Source organism: Melanotaenia boesemani, chromosome 8 (genome assembly GCF_017639745.1).
Source record: "Melanotaenia boesemani isolate fMelBoe1 chromosome 8, fMelBoe1.pri, whole genome shotgun sequence".
In the NCBI taxonomy this organism is placed as follows: Eukaryota; Metazoa; Chordata; class Actinopteri; order Atheriniformes; family Melanotaeniidae; genus Melanotaenia; species Melanotaenia boesemani.
Window position 1 is genome coordinate 14,233,727 of NC_055689.1, and position 19,521 is coordinate 14,253,247.

The window sequence follows — 19,521 nt, forward strand, 5'->3', positions numbered from 1 at the left end:
CCTCTGTTGTGCAACTGAAGAATTGCAACTCAGTAAGTGAAGTCGGATACGTGTTAACATGATCCCGAACCATTTTAAAAGGGAAATAGCTCACCACAATAGCATGTATAACTTCTAAGGTCATAGCTATTAACGAATTTGCATAGAATAAAACGTATTAATAGTGTAGCTTATCATAGAAGGCCCTGGGTGCGGTTTATACATCGTTTTAGCCGCGCCTTTTCCTGTCAGCCGCGGTCGTGCGTAAGGACGGCGGGTCAGCTGACCGCTATCAGACGACCAGCGGAATTAGCGGGTGTGTGAACAAGGATCCTGCTGGAAATACATCTATATATTCCAGTTAAACGGGAAGCGGGAGGCTGGTGACGTTCGTAAGAGAACCAGGGTAAGTTAACTAAAGGCTAGAGTTGCTTATTTTGCTGGGTAAATTATTTAAAGCGTCGGATAGCGATAAAAAAGCCGGCGAGCTCTTTTCATTCGTGAGCAATGCTAACATTAGCAATGTTAGCAGATGGTTCGCTAGCTAACGTCAAGGTAGCAGCAGTATGATAGAGGACAGGAAACGCTTTATTTTTAGTTATACTGTTATAGCACACAACGTGTCTTTTTTTCAATTTATTGTAACGTTAACGCTGTCGTGGGAAGCCGATGGATAAGTTAAACCTGGTCTTGATGTATGCTGTTGTTAAATATGAATTGTTGCACGAAAACCTGCTGTCAATTGACCGATTTTCTTCTCACCGGAAGTCCATTTAAAATTCCACTTGACGTCGTTTCGCTAAACGTTATTGCCAGCTAGCCCGCTGTAGTAAGCTAAATTAGCTAGCTACCTCTCACTCGGTGTATTCTCCATCACTTTGATCTTACTGAAGGTCAAGCCTTCATCAGTGCTCTTTCCATTTAATATTGCTTAAAACTATTCATTTGGAGAAAACCTGATTTCCATTAGTCGAGGAACATTTGGAAAAATTATAAATAAAAAAATATATATGAACGTTAGGAAATGGCCTGAGTGAGCAGACATCTTGACTTCGCCAATAAAAGGGCGATTAAACCCCTTCAGCTCTGGTGCTTGGTTAATTCGGTCACGACTCAGCAGTATCTTAAAGAGGAGCTATTTACCTGATGTTACACTTGGTGTTTTTCTGAGCGCGGGTATTTGAAGACCCATCGAGGAATTCCAAGCCTGTCCTGTATCACCCGTTTTCCAGAAGATTCATTTTATAAACTGGGGCAGCTTCCTGTGACATGTTGGTCTGAATCAAATTCAGACAAATTAACCAGCAGCAGAGTAAACTTATTATTACTGTTATCCTCGGGTTAAAGTGTTTTTGGATTTTTGGATACAGGGAGCATCTGGTAGGTAAGATAGAGTAACAGATTTTTAGTTGCTACCTGAAGGCGTCCTGCCTAAAACGTGTGATGGTTAATCTGCTGTTAATCCTACTTTCTGGGGGAAAACAGTGGGATTGCCTGTGGTGAAAGTGATAACAGTTTTCTTAGCATATATTGGTGTCAGTGTAGATATGTGTTAGAGACAGATGCAGCTGCAGGAAATAGTGAGCTGGCAGTAGTGGTAATGTATGCCTGGAAGAGAGAGAGAGAGAGAGAGAGAAAAAGCGGATGTGAGGGACAAATGTCTCTCTGTACTGTTGGTGACTCCCTCACTTTCAACTGCTTTCACTTCTCTATCATCCCCTTTTCCTTCCTCTATTTCCTTACTTTCCTGTGTCTTCTCAGGAGGTGTTAGGTTTCACCATGGCAAGTTGGGATTGAGAGGCAGCCACAATGATTGGAGGACTCTTCATCTACAACCACAAGGGGGAGGTCCTCATCTCCCGCGTCTACCGAGATGACATAGGGTATGTTTCACAGGAGCAAATCTACTACTAGGTTACTAAATTTCTAGAAAACTTGCGTTCATTGAGAAGATCCTGATCATGTGTGACTGGACTTGTTGGGGCTGATCCTCGTTGAGAGGATTAAGTCCCTCTGCACAGTTAAATTCATGTTTGTGGTGTTATTGAAAAGGAACAGAAACAAAGTTAAGCCAGGATTACATTTACAGGTTTGTTTGTAATTCCATATAACACGATTTTAACCATTAAATACGATTTGCTTATAATTCCAAGGATTCTCGGAATAAAAGACTTACAGACACGAGATTCAATGATAATACAGTTCTGTGTCATCAGGGAAAATGATGCTATCATTCTATTTTTTCCCCATTTTGTCTTTGGTAATGATTTAGTTCATTTGTGCTTATCAAACCACATCTTCAACTTAAAAGATTAAGTGCAACTTCGTGGAAAGCTATTCCAAACTGGCTTCAGAGTTGACTATGCCTGCAAGGAGCAAGTTATTATTACCACATGGCAGACAGGTGCTGACATTAATTCTCTGGACCTTCCATTTGCCAGGCACTGTTCAAATCCCTTAACTTCAATCACATTTTTTTTTATACAATAGCTGTTAACTGCAGTAAGATTTTGATATAAATGAAAGTTTAATGCGAGTTTATAAACTCTGTTTTTATTGTCATCAAGTGCTTTTATTCATCTTTTAAAAAAAAAAAAAGACAGCAAAAAACATTTTGCAGTGTGTTTATGAAGCACATAAAATTGCACTCAGGAATTTAAGATATAACTTAATGTACATACAACAAAAACAGCTAGAAACATGATATTAACAAGGCGCAAAGTGCACCATTTACATGCAAATCAGACAGACAAAATCACAGGAAAACATCTCCACCATGTGTGTTTCAGGACACAAGGACAGTTGATCATGCTATATACTGAACTTACATGTTAACATCATCCTAACATCCCACGATGTACAGTTTACATTTAAGGAATTATTTGATCAAATTATGGCTTTTTTATGTTAATGATGTTACATGTAGTGTGTGCTAGTAGATCATCTCACCTAAATTCTATATGCTGGCATCAGTAATTACAAACATCAATAAGGTTGTCTGTAAAGTCCATGTATTTTACTAATTTGCTGTACAGGTTTTTAAGTAAAACATATGAATTCTACATTAGCTTGTTCATCCACCAAAGTTCTGAATTGTTTAATTACACAATTGTAAGTTGGAATAGAGTCCCTTGACTTCAACTCTTTTTTTTTTTTTTTTCTTCCCCTTGCTGATTCGTGGACCACGAGTAATCTTTTAAGGTCAAGGAAAAATAAATAAGTAAAACACACAGTGTCACCCTTTCAGTTACTATACTGAGGTTAGATTAGGATGTTTGCCAGAACTGACAGTTCATTCCCTTACAGATTAACACAGTGAGGGAACCGGGACAGGGACGATCTGTACCTCTCAAGGCTGCAGTTTATTACCTTTTTGATGTTAAATCTTATTGCACACACTTTTAGTTTTAGCTATAATTAATGCATTTGGGAAAATGAGAGTTATACCATAATTATACAATTATATTAACATACACTTTTCTATCCATTTGCATTTCAACACAGTAGGCTAAAGAGAAATTTAATGTTTCTACTATTTTCCCTGCATATTAAATGTAAAAAATGGCATAATAAGCACCGTGTTGCTCATTCTGTCTACATGTTGCACGAAAATGTCTCTTGTACATTTTTGTCTCTCCTCTCCTTTTTACCTCATCCTTTTCTTCTCTCTATCCTGTGTATCACCATTTTTCTCCATCTGTTCATCTTGGCCCCTGTAGGAATAGGTAAGAGCTGCTGCAGCCTCTAAAGCATGACTCCTCCCTTTCATGGCCACCAATCACTGACCCCAAGAACCCTAAACTGCATGTCCATTTATTCCTCAGTCAAATTTCTGATAGTTCCTCTTAGCATGACACACCTGTCATTGACATTACGGTGTTAAACAAACAGCCGTATATTGAAATGCAGCAGCAAATCAGTTGAAACCAAAGATCTTAGTGGCCATCAGAATCCTGTCAGTAAATATTGTTGCTCATAATCAGCTCTGCAGGTGCCCAAGCATGAGCATGGGATATGATGGTTGATTTAGTTCTCCCAACCTTTGTTCCTTTCCTGACTTCACAGAGAATTATAGGTTCAGATCATTTTAGGGGGTTTTTAGATACTGAATAGATATATAGAAGTATGAATTTTTTTTCCATGTGTTCATTGTTATGTGGTGTAAAGCATTATCTCTATGGACAAAGATAAAGTAGAAATGGAGACTTCTAGACTGACTTATCATCAGTGTTCATAAAATAACAGGCTGATTTCCACGGTTGTTTGTACACATTGTTCCACCATATTTAATGTCAACCATGAAGACTGCCTTTTTTAGTCATTCACAGTACTGTTAAGTAGGAAGAATCAATTTAGTTACAGTTGTTACAGAGATTATGCACAGTTTTGTCATTTTAAATAACACTGTCCAAGTGATAATAGCTTCCCTGTATTTTGTGACTGGATGTGGATGTAAGAAGGTTCTCAGACATTTAGTTTGCTTGTCAGAACATGCTACATCCCCAGCACTAAGCCCTGTTATTTGTAAATCCATGTTAATCAGGACTGAGTTTTCTCAAAGTGGTTAGGTCATAAGTTTACATGGTTTTAAATACTAAACATCACTTCCAAAGAATTTTCTTCACATATAGGTCACATGATTTTTAACATTTCTAAGTAAAAATGAAAACTGGACTGTGCATGGTTAAGTAGTTAAATGTGTTGTTCCCATTAAGTCAAGTTAATTATGATGGTGTTTCTCTGGTTTCTCAGCCTTTTTCCTGGTTATTATCACAGTTGACACAAAATAACACTTGTAAATGCGCCGGCTCATAGTGTGCTCTTTTATCTGGTTCAAAGATGTTTAGGTAGTTGCACAATTTTTAAACCCGTTTGCGGGAAACTTAGTCATTGTATGAAATACAGAATGGGTTTCCAGGCTAATGTATTGCAACTGTATTTACACATGATGTCACAGGATTGAGTGTGTTGCACAAAATGCTCAAATGTCTTAACTTGCCTTTCTGTCTGCTTGTCCTTCCATCTTAGGCGTAATGCCGTGGACGCGTTCCGTGTGAACGTGATCCACGCCCGGCAGCAGGTTCGATCCCCAGTGACAAACATTGCCCGCACCAGCTTCTTCCATGTCAAGCGCTCCAACATCTGGTTGGCAGCTGTCACCAAGCAGAATGTCAACGCCGCCATGGTGTTTGAGTTCCTTTACAAAATGTGTGACGTGATGACGGCCTACTTTGGCAAGATCAGCGAGGAAAACATCAAGAACAACTTTGTGCTCATCTATGAGCTGCTGGATGGTAGGAAATAACTGAATCATTGGGATTAGTCAGGAATAGATCTGGTAGATCATCTAAACCCACATTAAAACTAGTTTCTCATCTCTGCATGTATTCGATTTTAGTTAGTAGAAATGTGGTAACGTTACCCTGCATTTAAATTGCTTGTATGAGTTGTATGAATGCAAAGCCTGACATTCGGCACTGGTTAGTTGTAACACTGGTGTGTCCTATTTTCCTCATTAAGCCATCTTATCTCTTATCAGTAGTAATCTTTTTCCTTGTTTATACAGAGATCCTGGACTTTGGCTACCCCCAGAACTCAGAGACTGGAGCCCTGAAGACCTTCATTACTCAGCAGGGCATTAAGGGACAGGTAAGCAGGATATATGTACATTTAGATTTAATCTATATTAATAATAATATAGATAAAGTTTCATGCTTCAGTATAGACTACTATGGCTGCCTGGTAATGAATTCTGGTCATTTTGTTGAGCATCAAAGCCTTACACATGAGTATGGTCTTTATTTTTCATTTAGACTGTGTGATTTAATGGCACCTGTTTGTTGTATCTACTCTAGCTTCATATGAATACAGTATAAAATTCAGGGTACAGATTTATAAATCTTCCCTATTTAGAATATGCTGGGAAATGCAAAAACTATCCAGTGTTCTGACTCAGCTTAGACAGAAAAAAAGAAAAAAGCTTCTTCCTACTTTATGTATAAAGTGCATGTGTACTTGCTGTAGGGTTATGTATTTTGAATTTAAACTAATTTTCTTTTCTTTGTGTCTTGCTTCCATCACCTGCCATATTTGCACACTTCAGCATCAGGTAACGGAATGAAGCAATTCTGCTTGTAAAATGTTTTTTTATTATGTTGTGTTTTTTTCCTTCACCTTTTCTAGTGCTAACTGCCTCCTCGTCATGGCTCTCTTTGTGCTGATATTCTGCCAGCCTTTTCCTTTTGTTGGTAGTAATACAGTTTCCTTGTCGCTCAGACAAAAGAGGAGCAGTCTCAGATCACTAGCCAGGTGACGGGGCAGATCGGCTGGCGTCGTGAGGGCATCAAATATCGCCGCAATGAGCTCTTCCTGGATGTACTGGAAAGTGTCAATTTGCTCATGTCTCCACAAGGTGTGTTTTATATGGCTTCGCTAAATGCAATAGAGACTGCTGACATAAATGATTTACTAATATTTCATCATTCAGGACGAGCAGTGAAGTTTTCAGTTTAGTTTCTTTTTTACTGATAAATGCATAAGAGAAGTAATATCAGCCAGGGTGAAGCAGCCAGCACTGCTGCATCCATCAATAAATGAGTTCATCCATGACTATTTTTCTGTAAAAATGTACATTTTCAAATTCCTGTTCTGTTTCCTTTTTAATATTTACACAAAACGTGCTGTTGAGGAACAATGCATGATGATGTCAGAGAGCCCATTTGTTTAGTTAACTACTGATTTCAAGTGGCTGCTACAAATTGAGAGAACTATATTTTCCATTTAGTGCTGGAAGATAAGTTTGTTTTTTCATTCCCAGTTGTTGACTGAGAAATTAACTACAGTTCTGCCTTTCCCATCCAGGCCAGGTTCTGAGTGCCCACGTGTCGGGCCGAGTCGTGATGAAGAGCTACTTGAGCGGAATGCCCGAGTGCAAGTTTGGCATGAACGACAAGATCGTCATCGACAAGCAGGGCAAGGGAGGAGCGTCCGATGATGCAGGGAAGAGGTGAGTGATGGGGATAAAAAGGGCAATATGAAAATCAACATTTTAACAACTAAAAATGAAAATCAGTTTGCTGGTTTGCATTTCAGTTTGTATCGAGTTGTTCGTTGACATTTAAGAGGCCGCTGTCCGTTTGCCTTGTTGCTCCGTTTTTAAGTGTTGTCTTTGTTGTTCGCAACAAGAAAGGCTTTACAGTTTATTTTTCATTTTGCTTTCCTTTGGATGCATCTTTTCTTTCTTTTCCCTCTCTTTCTTTTCTATGTGCTGTACTTCAGTGAATTAGGGGGAGGAAGGTACTGTACTGACAAGTGTCCTCACCTTCTGTCACATCAGTGCACACACACATTCCACTGTCTCTTCAAAGCTTTTAAACAAATTAACATCTCATCCACTGTTGCTCCCCACATACCCAGTGCAACTGAAACCTGCCTTGTTAACTGTTCAGTGAGCTGCCTGGTGGTTGTTTTCCTCGTTTGGTAGAGTGGTTTGTTGTTAGATCACAATTACTTTCACCTACTTACCCAAACACCTAACTTAAAATTGTCAAGTTTAATTGAGAATAGCGACATTAACCAGATTTATCTGGTTTGTATTGTTACTAGCAGCTGTTTCCCTGTATGTACTCATTCACTGTCTAATTCATTTCTAGACATTCAGGGAGAGTAGTAGTTTTTTGTGTGCATTGCAGTGATATATTCTTACATACAGGATTAGTAATGAACTCGTTGACTCCTGTGTGTCTGTGTCTGATGAGTTTTCTCTCATGCCAGCGGGAAGCAGTCCATAGCCATCGATGACTGCACTTTCCATCAATGCGTGCGTCTCAGTAAGTTTGACTCTGAGCGGAGCATCAGCTTCATCCCTCCTGATGGAGAGTATGAGCTCATGAGGTCAGTTGATGTTTTTGTTCATTTTGAAAGCTAATTATAAAGCTGTCCAGTCAGTAACATATTATTCAGCTGCAGAGGCTAAAATGGTTTAAACGCAACCAAAACTTGCTTTTGGAAAAGATGTGATTTTTGTAAGAACAGTTTTATTTTCTCTCTTCGTCAATGCAGATATCGCACCACTAAGGACATCATCCTGCCGTTCCGAGTTATTCCTCTGGTCAGGGAGGTGGGCCGCACTAAATTAGAGGTTAAGGTGGTCATCAAGTCCAACTTCAAACCCTCGCTGCTGGCTCAGAAGATTGAGGTCAGCTCGTCTTGTCAAGATGATGCATACACCGAGTATAACCCGCTGCCAACGTTTAGAATCCGCCTGCAGTTGTGTTGTTTTAGGCTTACATCGAAACATTTTTCTACATCTTTGCTTTTCAGGTCCGAATCCCAACACCCCTCAACACCAGTGGCGTCCAGGTTATTTGCATGAAGGGAAAAGCCAAATACAAGGCCAGTGAGAATGCCATTGTCTGGAAGTGAGTAGCAGCTTTGTTTGCACATTTCATAAACTAAAAAAAAAAGAAAAAAAAGTCCATTGAATGATTAATAACTTCATATCTGTGGCATTTGTTTGTTTAAAATTGCATGTTTACTTTTGTCACCCTTATTTATGTGAGGCAATATTTTCCTTTATAAACATAGTTTCTCTCTAAATTGTTTTTTTGAGTGAAACTACATAAATAAGTTGTATTTTCTCAGGATCAAACGTATGGCTGGGATGAAGGAATCTCAGATCAGTGCTGAAATTGAGCTGCTCCCCACCAATGATAAGAAGAAATGGGCCAGGCCTCCCATCTCTATGAATTTTGAGGTAAGAATGGTTTTGTTTTCCATGACTTTGTCTGTCACACATATTGTTTCACTTTGGTCTTTTAGATTAATGTTAGTTGATTGCAAATTAAATAATTCTTTTGTTTTTTCAAAAGGCAAATGCAACCCATTTTCTAATTCGTCTTAGATGGCCGTTGCGAGACGTTTGTTCAATTCATAGCCAAACAGATCGAAGAGTTGGCAAACAAATGGGACTCGGGATTAAATGAGATCCCGGTAGCAGTCATGCAAATAACAACCTGCTTACCATTTCCTCATACGCACACAATAACTTCCTGCTCATAATGCACAGTGAGAGCCATCAGCCTGTGTGGCCTGCTTGTCCTGACTCGTTCCAACTACCAACTATCATCCTCTTGCAGGTTCCTTTCGCTCCATCTGGCCTGAAGGTGCGCTATTTGAAGGTGTTTGAGTCCAAGCTCAACTACAGTGACCATGATGTCATCAAATGGGTGCGGTACATCGGCCGCTCTGGCATCTACGAAACTCGCTGCTGAAGTCCAACACCGCCAGGCAGCAAATTGACCACTTCCCTCCCATCAACCCTGTTGAGAATTTTTTTTCTTCTTTCCTCTTTTGACTTTGTCTTCTTCCCTCAGTCCTTATGACTTCCCTCCCTCCCTCATTGTCCCTTCTTAACTAGGTGTTGGAGATTGAATTTACATCGTTTAAAAAAAGTAAAAAAAATAAAATAAAAAAAGTAAATATGGTATAATGCACAGACATATGCAAAATGTGAACCATTGTATCGTATATATCTAGTAGTGAAGAGTAAAATTGTAAACCAACTGGCGTCTGAAAGAAAAAGACAAGTGATGCAGAGGCTCAGGGGGAGAGAGCTGGAGGCTCAAACGGATGCCCTGTAGTGTTCAGTGTTATTGTTCCACTATCTGCTCTCTTCTTTAGAGGTCCCATATGCCAGTTATCCCTTGTAAGATGTTTAATTGCTATTGTGATTTAATCTAAATCTGACAGTTCCTGTACACAGCTTACATCCCTGTAGTGTCCCCTCTGAATTAATTAGCTGTTTTTGAACTGTTTGTGTACTTTGTCACTCAACAGGACAAGAAGCTGTAATCATTCCCAACACACTGAGCCTATTTTGGGCTGTTGGAAAAAGATAAATAACTTTGTGCAAGCTGTTTTTGTACTTTCAAGCATTTTTTTTTTTTCAGTTTTTCATTCAATAGTTATTAAACCCCTGGCTGTTTGGAGGTTTGACTATCATCCTGATGCGATAGTTCTCATACCCCTCCACCCTTCCAATGTTTTATAAGCACTAAAATCCACTTTGTCACACTATTTTTGATGCAAAGATCAGTCTCTGGAGTGTTTGCAGTGAGGTGAGGTCTCCCCCTGGTGTTTGCTTCACTGCAGTCTGCTTCTTAATGTTTGTAGCCCTGGTGACCGTTCTGTCCAATAAAATCTATGTAACCAAACCCACCTACCCTGTTTACTTTGTTCATTTAACTGATGTTTTAGTTTGTTTTAATACCAGTGTGTGAGTTTCCTTTCTGTTATCTAAAACAGGAAGGAGCTCTTGTGTGGGAACAAAATTAAGTTAACAAGTGCTGTCACAAGTTTCAGTCCAGTTTTCATTGACATTCATTAAAAATTTTACTTAATTATCTGAAGGCTTACTGATTCATACCGAATCAAAAGAACTAAATCACAAGACAAAATGGTCAAATGCTTTGGCCAACATATTTTAATCTTTTTGTTTCGCTCTTCTACATCCAAGATGCAAGACAAAAATAACCCCAAACAAAAGACAAAACGACTACTTTTAAAAACATTTACATGTTTGCCTCTTGGTAGTAGTGGCTGTTCTTGGCTTGCCACCCAAGTCTTCACGTGGAGATGCTCATACTGAAAGGTTTACACTGATTTAAAAGGAAAGATTCCACGAGAATCAAGGCAAGACTTCCCGAAAGTAGCTTAGCACCAAAATCTAGGCTGGATTTCCTCAGCAATTTATACTGCTTCTGTACTTCTGAGATATTTCCCAACATTAAAATCTGATTTACTCGACAGAAGCAGACATTGTTGCTCCAGCAACAATTGCTTCACACTAAAAAGCTTTTGGGAAACCAAGCCTAGAACAGATCAGTCTGACATCTGTTAACATTTATATTAGTCATCTGACAGTATTGTATCACCTCAGATCACATGTTTAAATCTTGCTTACAGCAGAGACAAGACGCATGCTTTGTCATTGGAGATGTAGGACACAAATGGAGGCTGGAAATCTGAAGTATTTTACAGTCATAATTCTATATCCGGAGCAGTAGCTCTGTTCAGAAAGTAAATATAATCCTAATACTTTGTGCTCATATTGGAAATTCAGGTTAGGAGGTAGCTACGTAAATAAATCTCCATAATCTGATGTGACACAGTACCATCCAGTCCATTAAAACACACCCTCATTTTAAGAATCGGAGTCAGTTGCTTTTGTGGAGGTTCTGTCTTTTTGCTATGTGATACCCATGCAGAGGCTTGCTTCATTAAAATGATTTTCTGCTAATGACTCCAGCTGAACACCTTCTTGTAAGAAGTAGGATATTTAATTATTTTTTTGATGTATGAAAAACTACTTTTATCATCATGTCTCATATAAAGTGAAAGTGACTTTCTCACAGGCCCAGATCTGCATAAAATTAACAGAAAAAAAGGCAAGTCTAGCCTTGCTTGTGTTCTCTGCTCAGACTGAAAAATCACTGAGATGAAAAACTACAAAAATAGGCATTTCTACATAAACATTTACACGGTGTCATCCGTTCCCTTACGCCACTGAAAGGCGTCTAGTTTGAAACTAGTCTTTCAAAGACTGATGCTCGTCATCAGACAATAAAAAAATTTAAAATTAAATTTATAACTTTCTGCAAGTAAAAGCTGAACCCAGACTTAGGACATCTTAAACATGCTGACTCAAAGAGCTGGCACACAAAAAAAAACACTGCATGCACATACACGGCAGGCAGACACACACGAGGGGAAAAGGGTGCCGTTGACATTTCTACCCTCAGATTCTGCTCTTTTCCCACGTAATGAAGAAAAAAAGAGGTTGGTTTCATGTTACCAAGAGCAGAATATAAACTGCCCTGACACCATCGGATCATTTAGGGTTTTTATAACGGCTCTGACAACTTTATCCGGTGAAACTCAGTGTCTCATGATTCTGCAGCTCACCTCTCACGCATCAAAACTAAAGCTTCTGCTGCAACATAAAACCTGACCTAAAACCATGCTACTAGAGCTTAACACAGACAAGAGCTCCTACTGCACCTTCCATCAGAGGTGGAACAGTGTACTGAGTGTAACACCTGAAAATATTCCAAAGTGACAGTGAGTGACTATGAACATAAAAAAGTGACAGATTCTACGTGAAACTAAGTTTGGGTAAACAAGTGGTAAGTTTCACTGACCATTACACAGAAAACAAAAAGGATGAAAAATGGCTGTTAAAAGCAACAGCTGTGAAGAACCGGGCTTTTATAATGAACATGACACCGAAGGGCTAGAAACAAAAAAAAAAAACATAAAAGAAATAAAACTTACAGCAGGAGCCCGATAAAAACCACACAGCTCCATTAAACTGCAATGAGACCCAGTGGAGCAGAATTAAAACTGTTGGCTTAGTTATCGTCGTCGTCTTCATCGTCATCCTCGCTGATGAGGTATCCGCGGGCTCCACTGTGATGGGGTGGGGGGGAGGGGGGAGGAGAAGTCTTGGAGAAGAAGGGGAGCCGGAAAGTGGGGGAGGGCGAGCGCTCCTCTCGGGTGGGGCTGCTGCTTGGGCTTTGCCTGGGGCTAATGGCTTGCAGCATGCGGCCTTTTCCTTCCTTCAGCATGTGCTTCTGTGGAGGGGAGACAGAAACGAGATGAGATCATCTGTTATATCAGCTGTTTATTAAACCAGTGAAACTGAAGGCCAAAACATGAACAGGACGTTGTCTAAGAATAAAAAAAAACCCTGTGCTGTACTCTTAAACAGCTTGTGAGTTAAACTGCATAAAAAAACCTGACAGTACAATACAAGCTGTCAAACTACCATGTTACCAAATAAAATACACAAACAAATAAACCTGACTTTCAAGCTTTCCTTTAATAATACTGCAAACATTGCTTGACTTGTAAAAATGCAAACAGAACTCCTCTGCTGCTGTTAAAGCACTAAAAGAAAGACTTGCTCTTTTTATAGGTTTTATTTTATGACTTTCTCATGCCTACAGTGTCGTATAGCAGTTTCAAACATCAGATACCGTTATCAACCATCAGGACAGCATTAAAAAACAATCGCTGCTCTCGAAAAACAGTATTATGATAGACAAGGGAACGAGTTATCACATCAATATCAGTTTATCCGTCAGCATGAGAACAAGTGTAAAATGCTTTGTGTGTGTTTGAAGGAAGGCTTGACCTTTGAGCGTAATAAGATGCAGTTATTTGGAAGAGGAGGTCCTTAAGGCTGTGTTGTGTGCTATTTGTTTCGGGATCTTGATCCATACTGAGGACTTCAGCTTTGTTCAGACTGCAGACGAACTCAGATTTGTTTCCTTAGAAACGGCTTTTTTCACTGTTGTTGCAAGTGATCATATAACCAGTCTGCTTCAGCTGTTGTGGTAACAATGAAGGTATCAGTAATAACATAGCTTCAGTAGAGGCACGGAGTGGAAAGTTCTCCCAGCTTTGCCCATGCAGAAGACTTTCCCCAGAGGGCTGTATGTCTGCATCCATCCTCACTTCCCACTGCAACATGTCTCCCAAATCATTAACATTTGAATAAGTATGTGTTCTCAATCTATCTTCCTCATTATGAAGTGATTAAAGCCCGAAAAGAAACAGCATCCTCACCAAAGCTCCTTCAGGGCCAAACATCTGCAGGAAGTTGCCAATGAACTCCCTGGATTTCTCTTCCCATTTCTGGATGAGGTCAATGCTTTTCTCTTCCACTTTCTGGACAAACTCTTTGCTCTTTTCCTCCACATCACGCACCTTCCTCTTCACCTTATCTACGCGCTCCTGCAGGTGGTACTTCTTCTCCTGGTAAGGTTGAGGACAGCAGAGAAGACAGTTTACATATATAAACTCAAGTTGTGTAACTGACACATATTTAAGCTTATAGAGCCACTAAAGTACTGACAGCTGAACCCAGATTTATTTCCTTTCTCCTGCTAAGTTTAGCTGTCATGAACCGAAAAGGTAACAGGGCAGTAGGGGGAAATGCCAACACAATGTAGTGGACTCTGCAGTAGCTGGAGAGCATTAATCACATTAGCCAAATCGAAGTGCCATACATTGATGAAGCTGACGTTGAGTTCTTTAGCTGTGTATCCTCTCTGCAGGTTGCGTCTCACATACACGTCATAGTCTCGGACAATTCGAGTGATAATGTCAGAGGTGGAAATGCCCTCTGTTCGTTGGGTGGGAGCAAACATACCTACAAAGAGCAGAAAGGAGAAAAATCCGATTTTTGTCTCAGTGTGTCTCTGTACATCTATACATCATTTATAATCACAAGATTGAAGTACTGATTGCTAGTTCTGACAATTGAAATAAAAATGCTTAAACAGCAAGTTCTGACAAGCTTATGTATGCCAGAAAGCTGTGCAGCATTTTACTTAAAATATTGTATTATCCTAAATGTGTTGGCCAATAAATGCAGCTCAGTGGAGGGGTAAGCTAAATTTAAATCTTACGATATTGCTATATTACTACTAACCCATACTGTTTATCTTATATTATGACAAAATGCATGGAAATTATTACATTTAACCTTTTAAAAGGTGTAGTATTCTAACATTTAAGGCAATTAAATAGCAGAAAAGGAACACAATATGCATGACTATGTTGTTAGTAGCATCTTGTAAATATAAGAATCATTACATCTTCATTAACTTGAAATGAGAAATGTAAAATTAGAACATAATTTAACTACAGTTGCCTAAAGAGAATAAATCAAACTCACTTAGCCTTTTGCTAATTTGATTGTGGGTAATTAAAATCATAACCAAGTCTACAGTGTGAGCCCATGTTTAACATAAAGCTGGGACTTTAATATGTTCTGGTAAGAAGCTAAAATTGTCCAAATATTAAATTTTGTGTGACCACCTTGTTACTCACCGGCTTCCTTAATGTGCCTGTACACGTCATCACTACCCGCCGATGAATATGGGATGTCGTCATGAGCCACAAAGTCAATCTGGAGAGGTCATTACAACATGCATCAACAGAGTAGATTCAGATCTATAATTTGTACAAAAACAAAAATAAACACACACACATACAAAAAACCCAACAGGGAGAAGTTTATAAACCATGGTGGCTGGCCAACTCTTCTTTGTAGTCTCTCTTTCAAAAGATTTAACAACAGTTTGTCCCTCAACTTAGGACTAAATTAAATTAATTCTGTGTCATCCACTCACGCGATGTTTTGCAAGGAACTCTGGCGTTAATGTCCAGGGAGCGTTTCGCACCACTTCATCCACATAGCGGCAATGTCTGATAGCATCGTATCGCTCGTCTTCATTCATCACTGTGAAGCCCTTGTATTTGTGGGTTAGATCATCACTGCACACTGCGAGTGGCAAAAATAGCAAAAGAAATTACTTAAAAAGTCCAATCCTTGAAAAGAGATTGAAAAGAGACAAAAGAATAGCAACCAACTTGGTATTTTCATTACCTAAGTAACAAAAACTGCAGTGGCCAAGGACAAAAAAGGATATCAGCAGTTTAACAACAGTGCCAAAGCAAATCCAGACTGTGACACTCACCTCCAACAATAAGATGTGTGTTTGGAAAGAGGCATTTAGCCTGCATCAGCGCTCTAGCATGACCTGAGTGGAAAACATCAAAGATGCCATCTGCGTAAACTCGCACTGGTCTGTCGGCTGAAGAAAGACAGACAGAACAAGACAAGCAGAGATGACTGAGATGATGACAATTTTTCATTATAAAGATAATCTACCTGTTTATCTATAAGAATGCATAAGACTTTAATAAAACTTGCTGTTAGATAAAAAAGAAAAAAAAATGGCAGATGATAAACACTGAAACAATCTGTCAGGAGGCATCAGAAAGAAGACGAAGGCTGTATCCGAATGTCCACCCTACTCCCCAACCCCTCGTTCACTACATAGGGCTGCACTACGTAGCACACTACATAGTGACTCATTCTCTTGGAGATTCGGACACGAAGATGCCCATTTTTTTCCTTGCCGCAAACCACATGACTACCGCCATCACCACAGCAACCACAACCCGCGTCAAGATGTCATTCCAACTCTAATCCAAAGTTGTGTGTAAATATTTTTATTTTTATTCCTTATGTTGTATTTTATTCTTTGCCTGTTTGCTTACAGGAAATTTCGCGCAGCTCAATTTTTTCGCCTATATTGGCCCGTCTAGTGACCATCGATGCTCACTACTTTTCAAGATGCATTGTGGGTAATTTTGAGTGCCCTACTTTCTTCTCTCTGGACATTCGGACACTCCGACAAAATGCCGTGGCCCCTATATAGGGCACTATGTAGGGAGTAGGGTGCACATTCAGACACAGCCTGAAACTCACGAGGTGTTCCCCTCTTTGCCTCTTCCATGTTGACTCTCTCATATGGTTTACCATCTGGCACAAGCTCATCTGCAAAAGGTGCTGGGTGTTTCAATCCCTTGAAAGATGCAAACACAGAAGAATGAGAAGACATTACTGCTACACCACAGTGGATCAGATTGCCTTCTAGCTAAACTAGTGGGATCATGTCCAAATTAGTAAAAATCAAAGGTGTTGCTCATTTGGGTAAACAGAGTAGTCATTGATTTGACTTCTTAATGCCATTTGTTAAGAGGTTCAGAATATATATATATAATGACAATATAATGACACAGAGAGAAATTTACAGAAACTCTTGGACAAAAATATTGCCCAGTGATAGCTGGAGCAGAGAGCTAACTCACCACGGTGCATCTTGGAATTTTCCCAAATCTTTCTCCCTCCTCAGTCTCCCCATTGGAGCCATCTCTTCTTCTCTTCCTAGAAGGGAGCAGCTCACAAGAGCTTTGGGCCTCCATCTGGGTAAAACACAAAGACAACAACTAAAACATGTCACACATCACTGGTTTGCTCTGTCTTTGTGATTGATTACAAAACAGGCAAACTGACTTACACACTTAACTTCACAGTGTCATCTACACGTGTTTTAGACACAGCTCTATTACATCATTTTTGTGACTCAACTGGCTGTAAATTTAGACAGCTGTGACATTAAGGTATATGCTTTGTCAAATTAGACTGAGTAACAGATTTTTACTTGTTAATGCAACATAAGGATTTTAAATAACTAACTATGCTGATGGCCTCTACAAGTTTTGGTCTTTATTCCCACCATTCATTTACGAAATACTTTCATATTTGAGGTTGTAAGGTTGCTTGTTTTATTAGCCTGTTGGTACCAGATGTCCCATGAGTGGGATGTGACAAATAAATATGTATTTTACTCAGTCTATCTTCCAAGTACTTCCACATGTTATTGACCATTGGAAAGCTAAGATTCTTGAGATGTGAATGATGTATACCATTCCAAGTTACAATCATAACTATAGATTCAGTGAATACTTATTTCTGATTAGTCACCAATGCAGTTTATCTTTGAAGTCATACTGTACTCATGAGGGAGATAATAATGGGGAAAAAGATTGTCCTGTTACATCAGCAAGGGGCCAGTAAAAAGTAGTCCAGTAAAAAAAGCTGGTCCATAACAAGTCTTTTATCCATAAAAAAAACCTGTTTTAGGTCAAAACTGAAGGATTTCAAAGGCAAACCCAAAAGTCAACAAACTGTTTGAATAGTTAAAAAAGGTTGAAAAGTAATTTTCTGTCAACTAATGAACAATAAAGAAGCACATAAACATGGGAGCGTTAGCAGTGTTTGAATTCATCCATAACTGATCTTATTCACACACCCATCCACACACCCCGTCAAAGAATACTACAAAGCTAAATAAACAAGCAATGGCATCCTATTACAACTTTTTCCTGTGTTGTTTGAGGCTCTGCTCCATTCCACACATTCCATCACGGCTCTAAAAATGAAGCCACAGGTCATTAAAGTTAGAAATCCAACCTTGTCACTTCCTTATCTTGTAATTCGATTATAATAACATTTATCTGAACACACAGCTCTATCAGTTATGAAAATGTGACTCAGTTCAATGAGTGAAGGACGTGGTGATACACGTTCCTGGTGGTGACAGTGACCTGATCCAACACTGGGCATTTGCACAAGCTACCCCCTGCCTCTTTTTCTTGGCAGCAGCTGAGCACGGAGACTGTAGGGTTCACACTGTCAGAGAAGATTTACATAAACAGCACATGTCATCATTACTGAAACTGGCTGCTATAATAAGAAAGTAACAAAAGGAAAGTGCCAAGTCTTATTTGACCAGATGTTGTACTACTGTGGCCAACAGTAGCCACTCTGTTCTCATTTACTATGGCCATACCTACCAAAAATCAGTCTGAGGGGATTGTTTTTATAATACAGTTACACTGAATACCAGTTTTTAGGTACTTTTTTTATTAATTACTTTATGTTTAACTCGTTGCTCAGGATACAGGGAAGGTACTCATATCAATTTCTAAGGGTTAAAAAAAATTATCTGACAATCTTCTGTTATGGGGTTTGTTAATCTGCTAACTGAAATAGGTTTAAAAGTGTTATAATTAAGTAACTTAGGTTTCATTCTTTTACAAGTGAGAATTTCAGTATTACAAACTCGGTATCTTAAGAGCAACTCTGCTGTGGCTCTAAAAATACAAGAATCCACTGCGATTAGATTCATGTCCTGGCCCTCGACCACCCGGAGCGCCGCAAGCTTCAGCCGCAATTCACAAAATGTTCCAACATTTTATGAATGTTTCTCACATACTAAAGAAATCCCTGGATAACTTTACAAAAACATGAACAACACGAGGCTAAAATTCCATTAGTGCATTATCTTACAATGTTTAACATAAAGGAAACAAAACAGCTGACAGAGTAATTGAACTGGTGACACTGGTTGAGCAGTTCAGCCGCATAAACCCTGGCTTACTGAATGATTTCAGGAAAGCACCTTATAAAACAATACAATAACGGCTCAAGCCGTATTTTTAGCTCAAATCCAAAATTGTGATTTAAGTTTCTGTCTACTTACCTTTAACTCTTTGTCTGGAACAGTGCTTAGAGTGGTGGGCGGCTTCCAACCCTCCTACTGCCAACAGGCTAGCTAGCTAACTGCACGAAAGCTTACTAACGCTGCTAGCTACTGTTAAATGCTAGCTGTCAAGTTTTATGGCAATGTGCTAACTTTAGCCGTTAGCACAATGGTTATCTGACATCACTAACAAGACTAAGAGCGAAAAATCCGGTACATCCGAAGGCCCCAAACTTACTGAGTCCGAGGAAGGAAAGCCAGGAGGACAAACTGATTATTAGCTATGACAGCTCGTACTACAACGGTGACAGGACACCAACACAGGAACTACAAAACTTTGACATCCTAGTTAATCCCAGGAAATGACGTACGTGTCGAAAGTTTCCGGACATGTATTTTACGCCCATCCAATGTAAACAGCATTGTTCTGAAAAAAAACCAACCAAAAAAATAAATAAATAAAAAACTTTTTACGGCCATCCAGTGAGCTTTTTTATTTTTTATTTTTTTGTGTGTTTTTCTAATCCTCTCTTTGCGTGATTAGTTCTAATTATTTCTATGCGTTGTAAATTTTCGT

The 19,521-nt window shown here is 39.2% G+C and overlaps 2 protein-coding genes across 3 annotated transcripts; one reads left to right on the top strand and one right to left on the bottom strand.

Annotated features, from left to right (window-relative positions):
* The first annotated feature begins 231 nt into the window (after positions 1-231).
* LOC121644530 (AP-2 complex subunit mu-A) lies at positions 232-10,193 on the top strand. 2 transcript variants are annotated; one of them, XM_041992542.1, is made up of 13 exons: positions 232-385; positions 1,741-1,862; positions 5,008-5,273; positions 5,546-5,628; positions 6,083-6,088; positions 6,256-6,391; positions 6,841-6,985; positions 7,258-7,275; positions 7,753-7,872; positions 8,041-8,176; positions 8,302-8,399; positions 8,623-8,734; positions 9,117-10,193. In XM_041992542.1, exons 2-13 carry the CDS (start codon positions 1,789-1,791, stop codon positions 9,249-9,251), a joined length of 1,329 nt encoding a protein of 442 aa, XP_041848476.1. In that variant the 5' UTR covers positions 232-385; positions 1,741-1,788; the 3' UTR covers positions 9,252-10,193. The 2 variants fall into 2 exon arrangements, with proteins under 2 accessions (XP_041848476.1, XP_041848477.1); XM_041992543.1 differs by lacking the exon at positions 7,258-7,275 and having other exon boundaries at positions 233-385.
* Positions 10,194-10,439: 246 nt separating this feature from the next.
* pcyt1aa (phosphate cytidylyltransferase 1A, choline a) lies at positions 10,440-19,279 on the bottom strand. The gene is made up of 9 exons (XM_041991576.1): positions 18,945-19,279; positions 16,708-16,821; positions 16,325-16,421; positions 15,528-15,644; positions 15,180-15,331; positions 14,878-14,956; positions 14,052-14,194; positions 13,609-13,797; positions 10,440-12,611 (listed from the first exon to the last, which is right to left on the bottom strand). The coding sequence occupies exons 2-9, from the start codon at positions 16,819-16,821 to the stop codon at positions 12,390-12,392; spliced, it is 1,113 nt and encodes a 370-aa protein (XP_041847510.1). The 5' UTR covers positions 18,945-19,279; the 3' UTR covers positions 10,440-12,389.
* Positions 19,280-19,521: the final 242 nt, after the last annotated feature.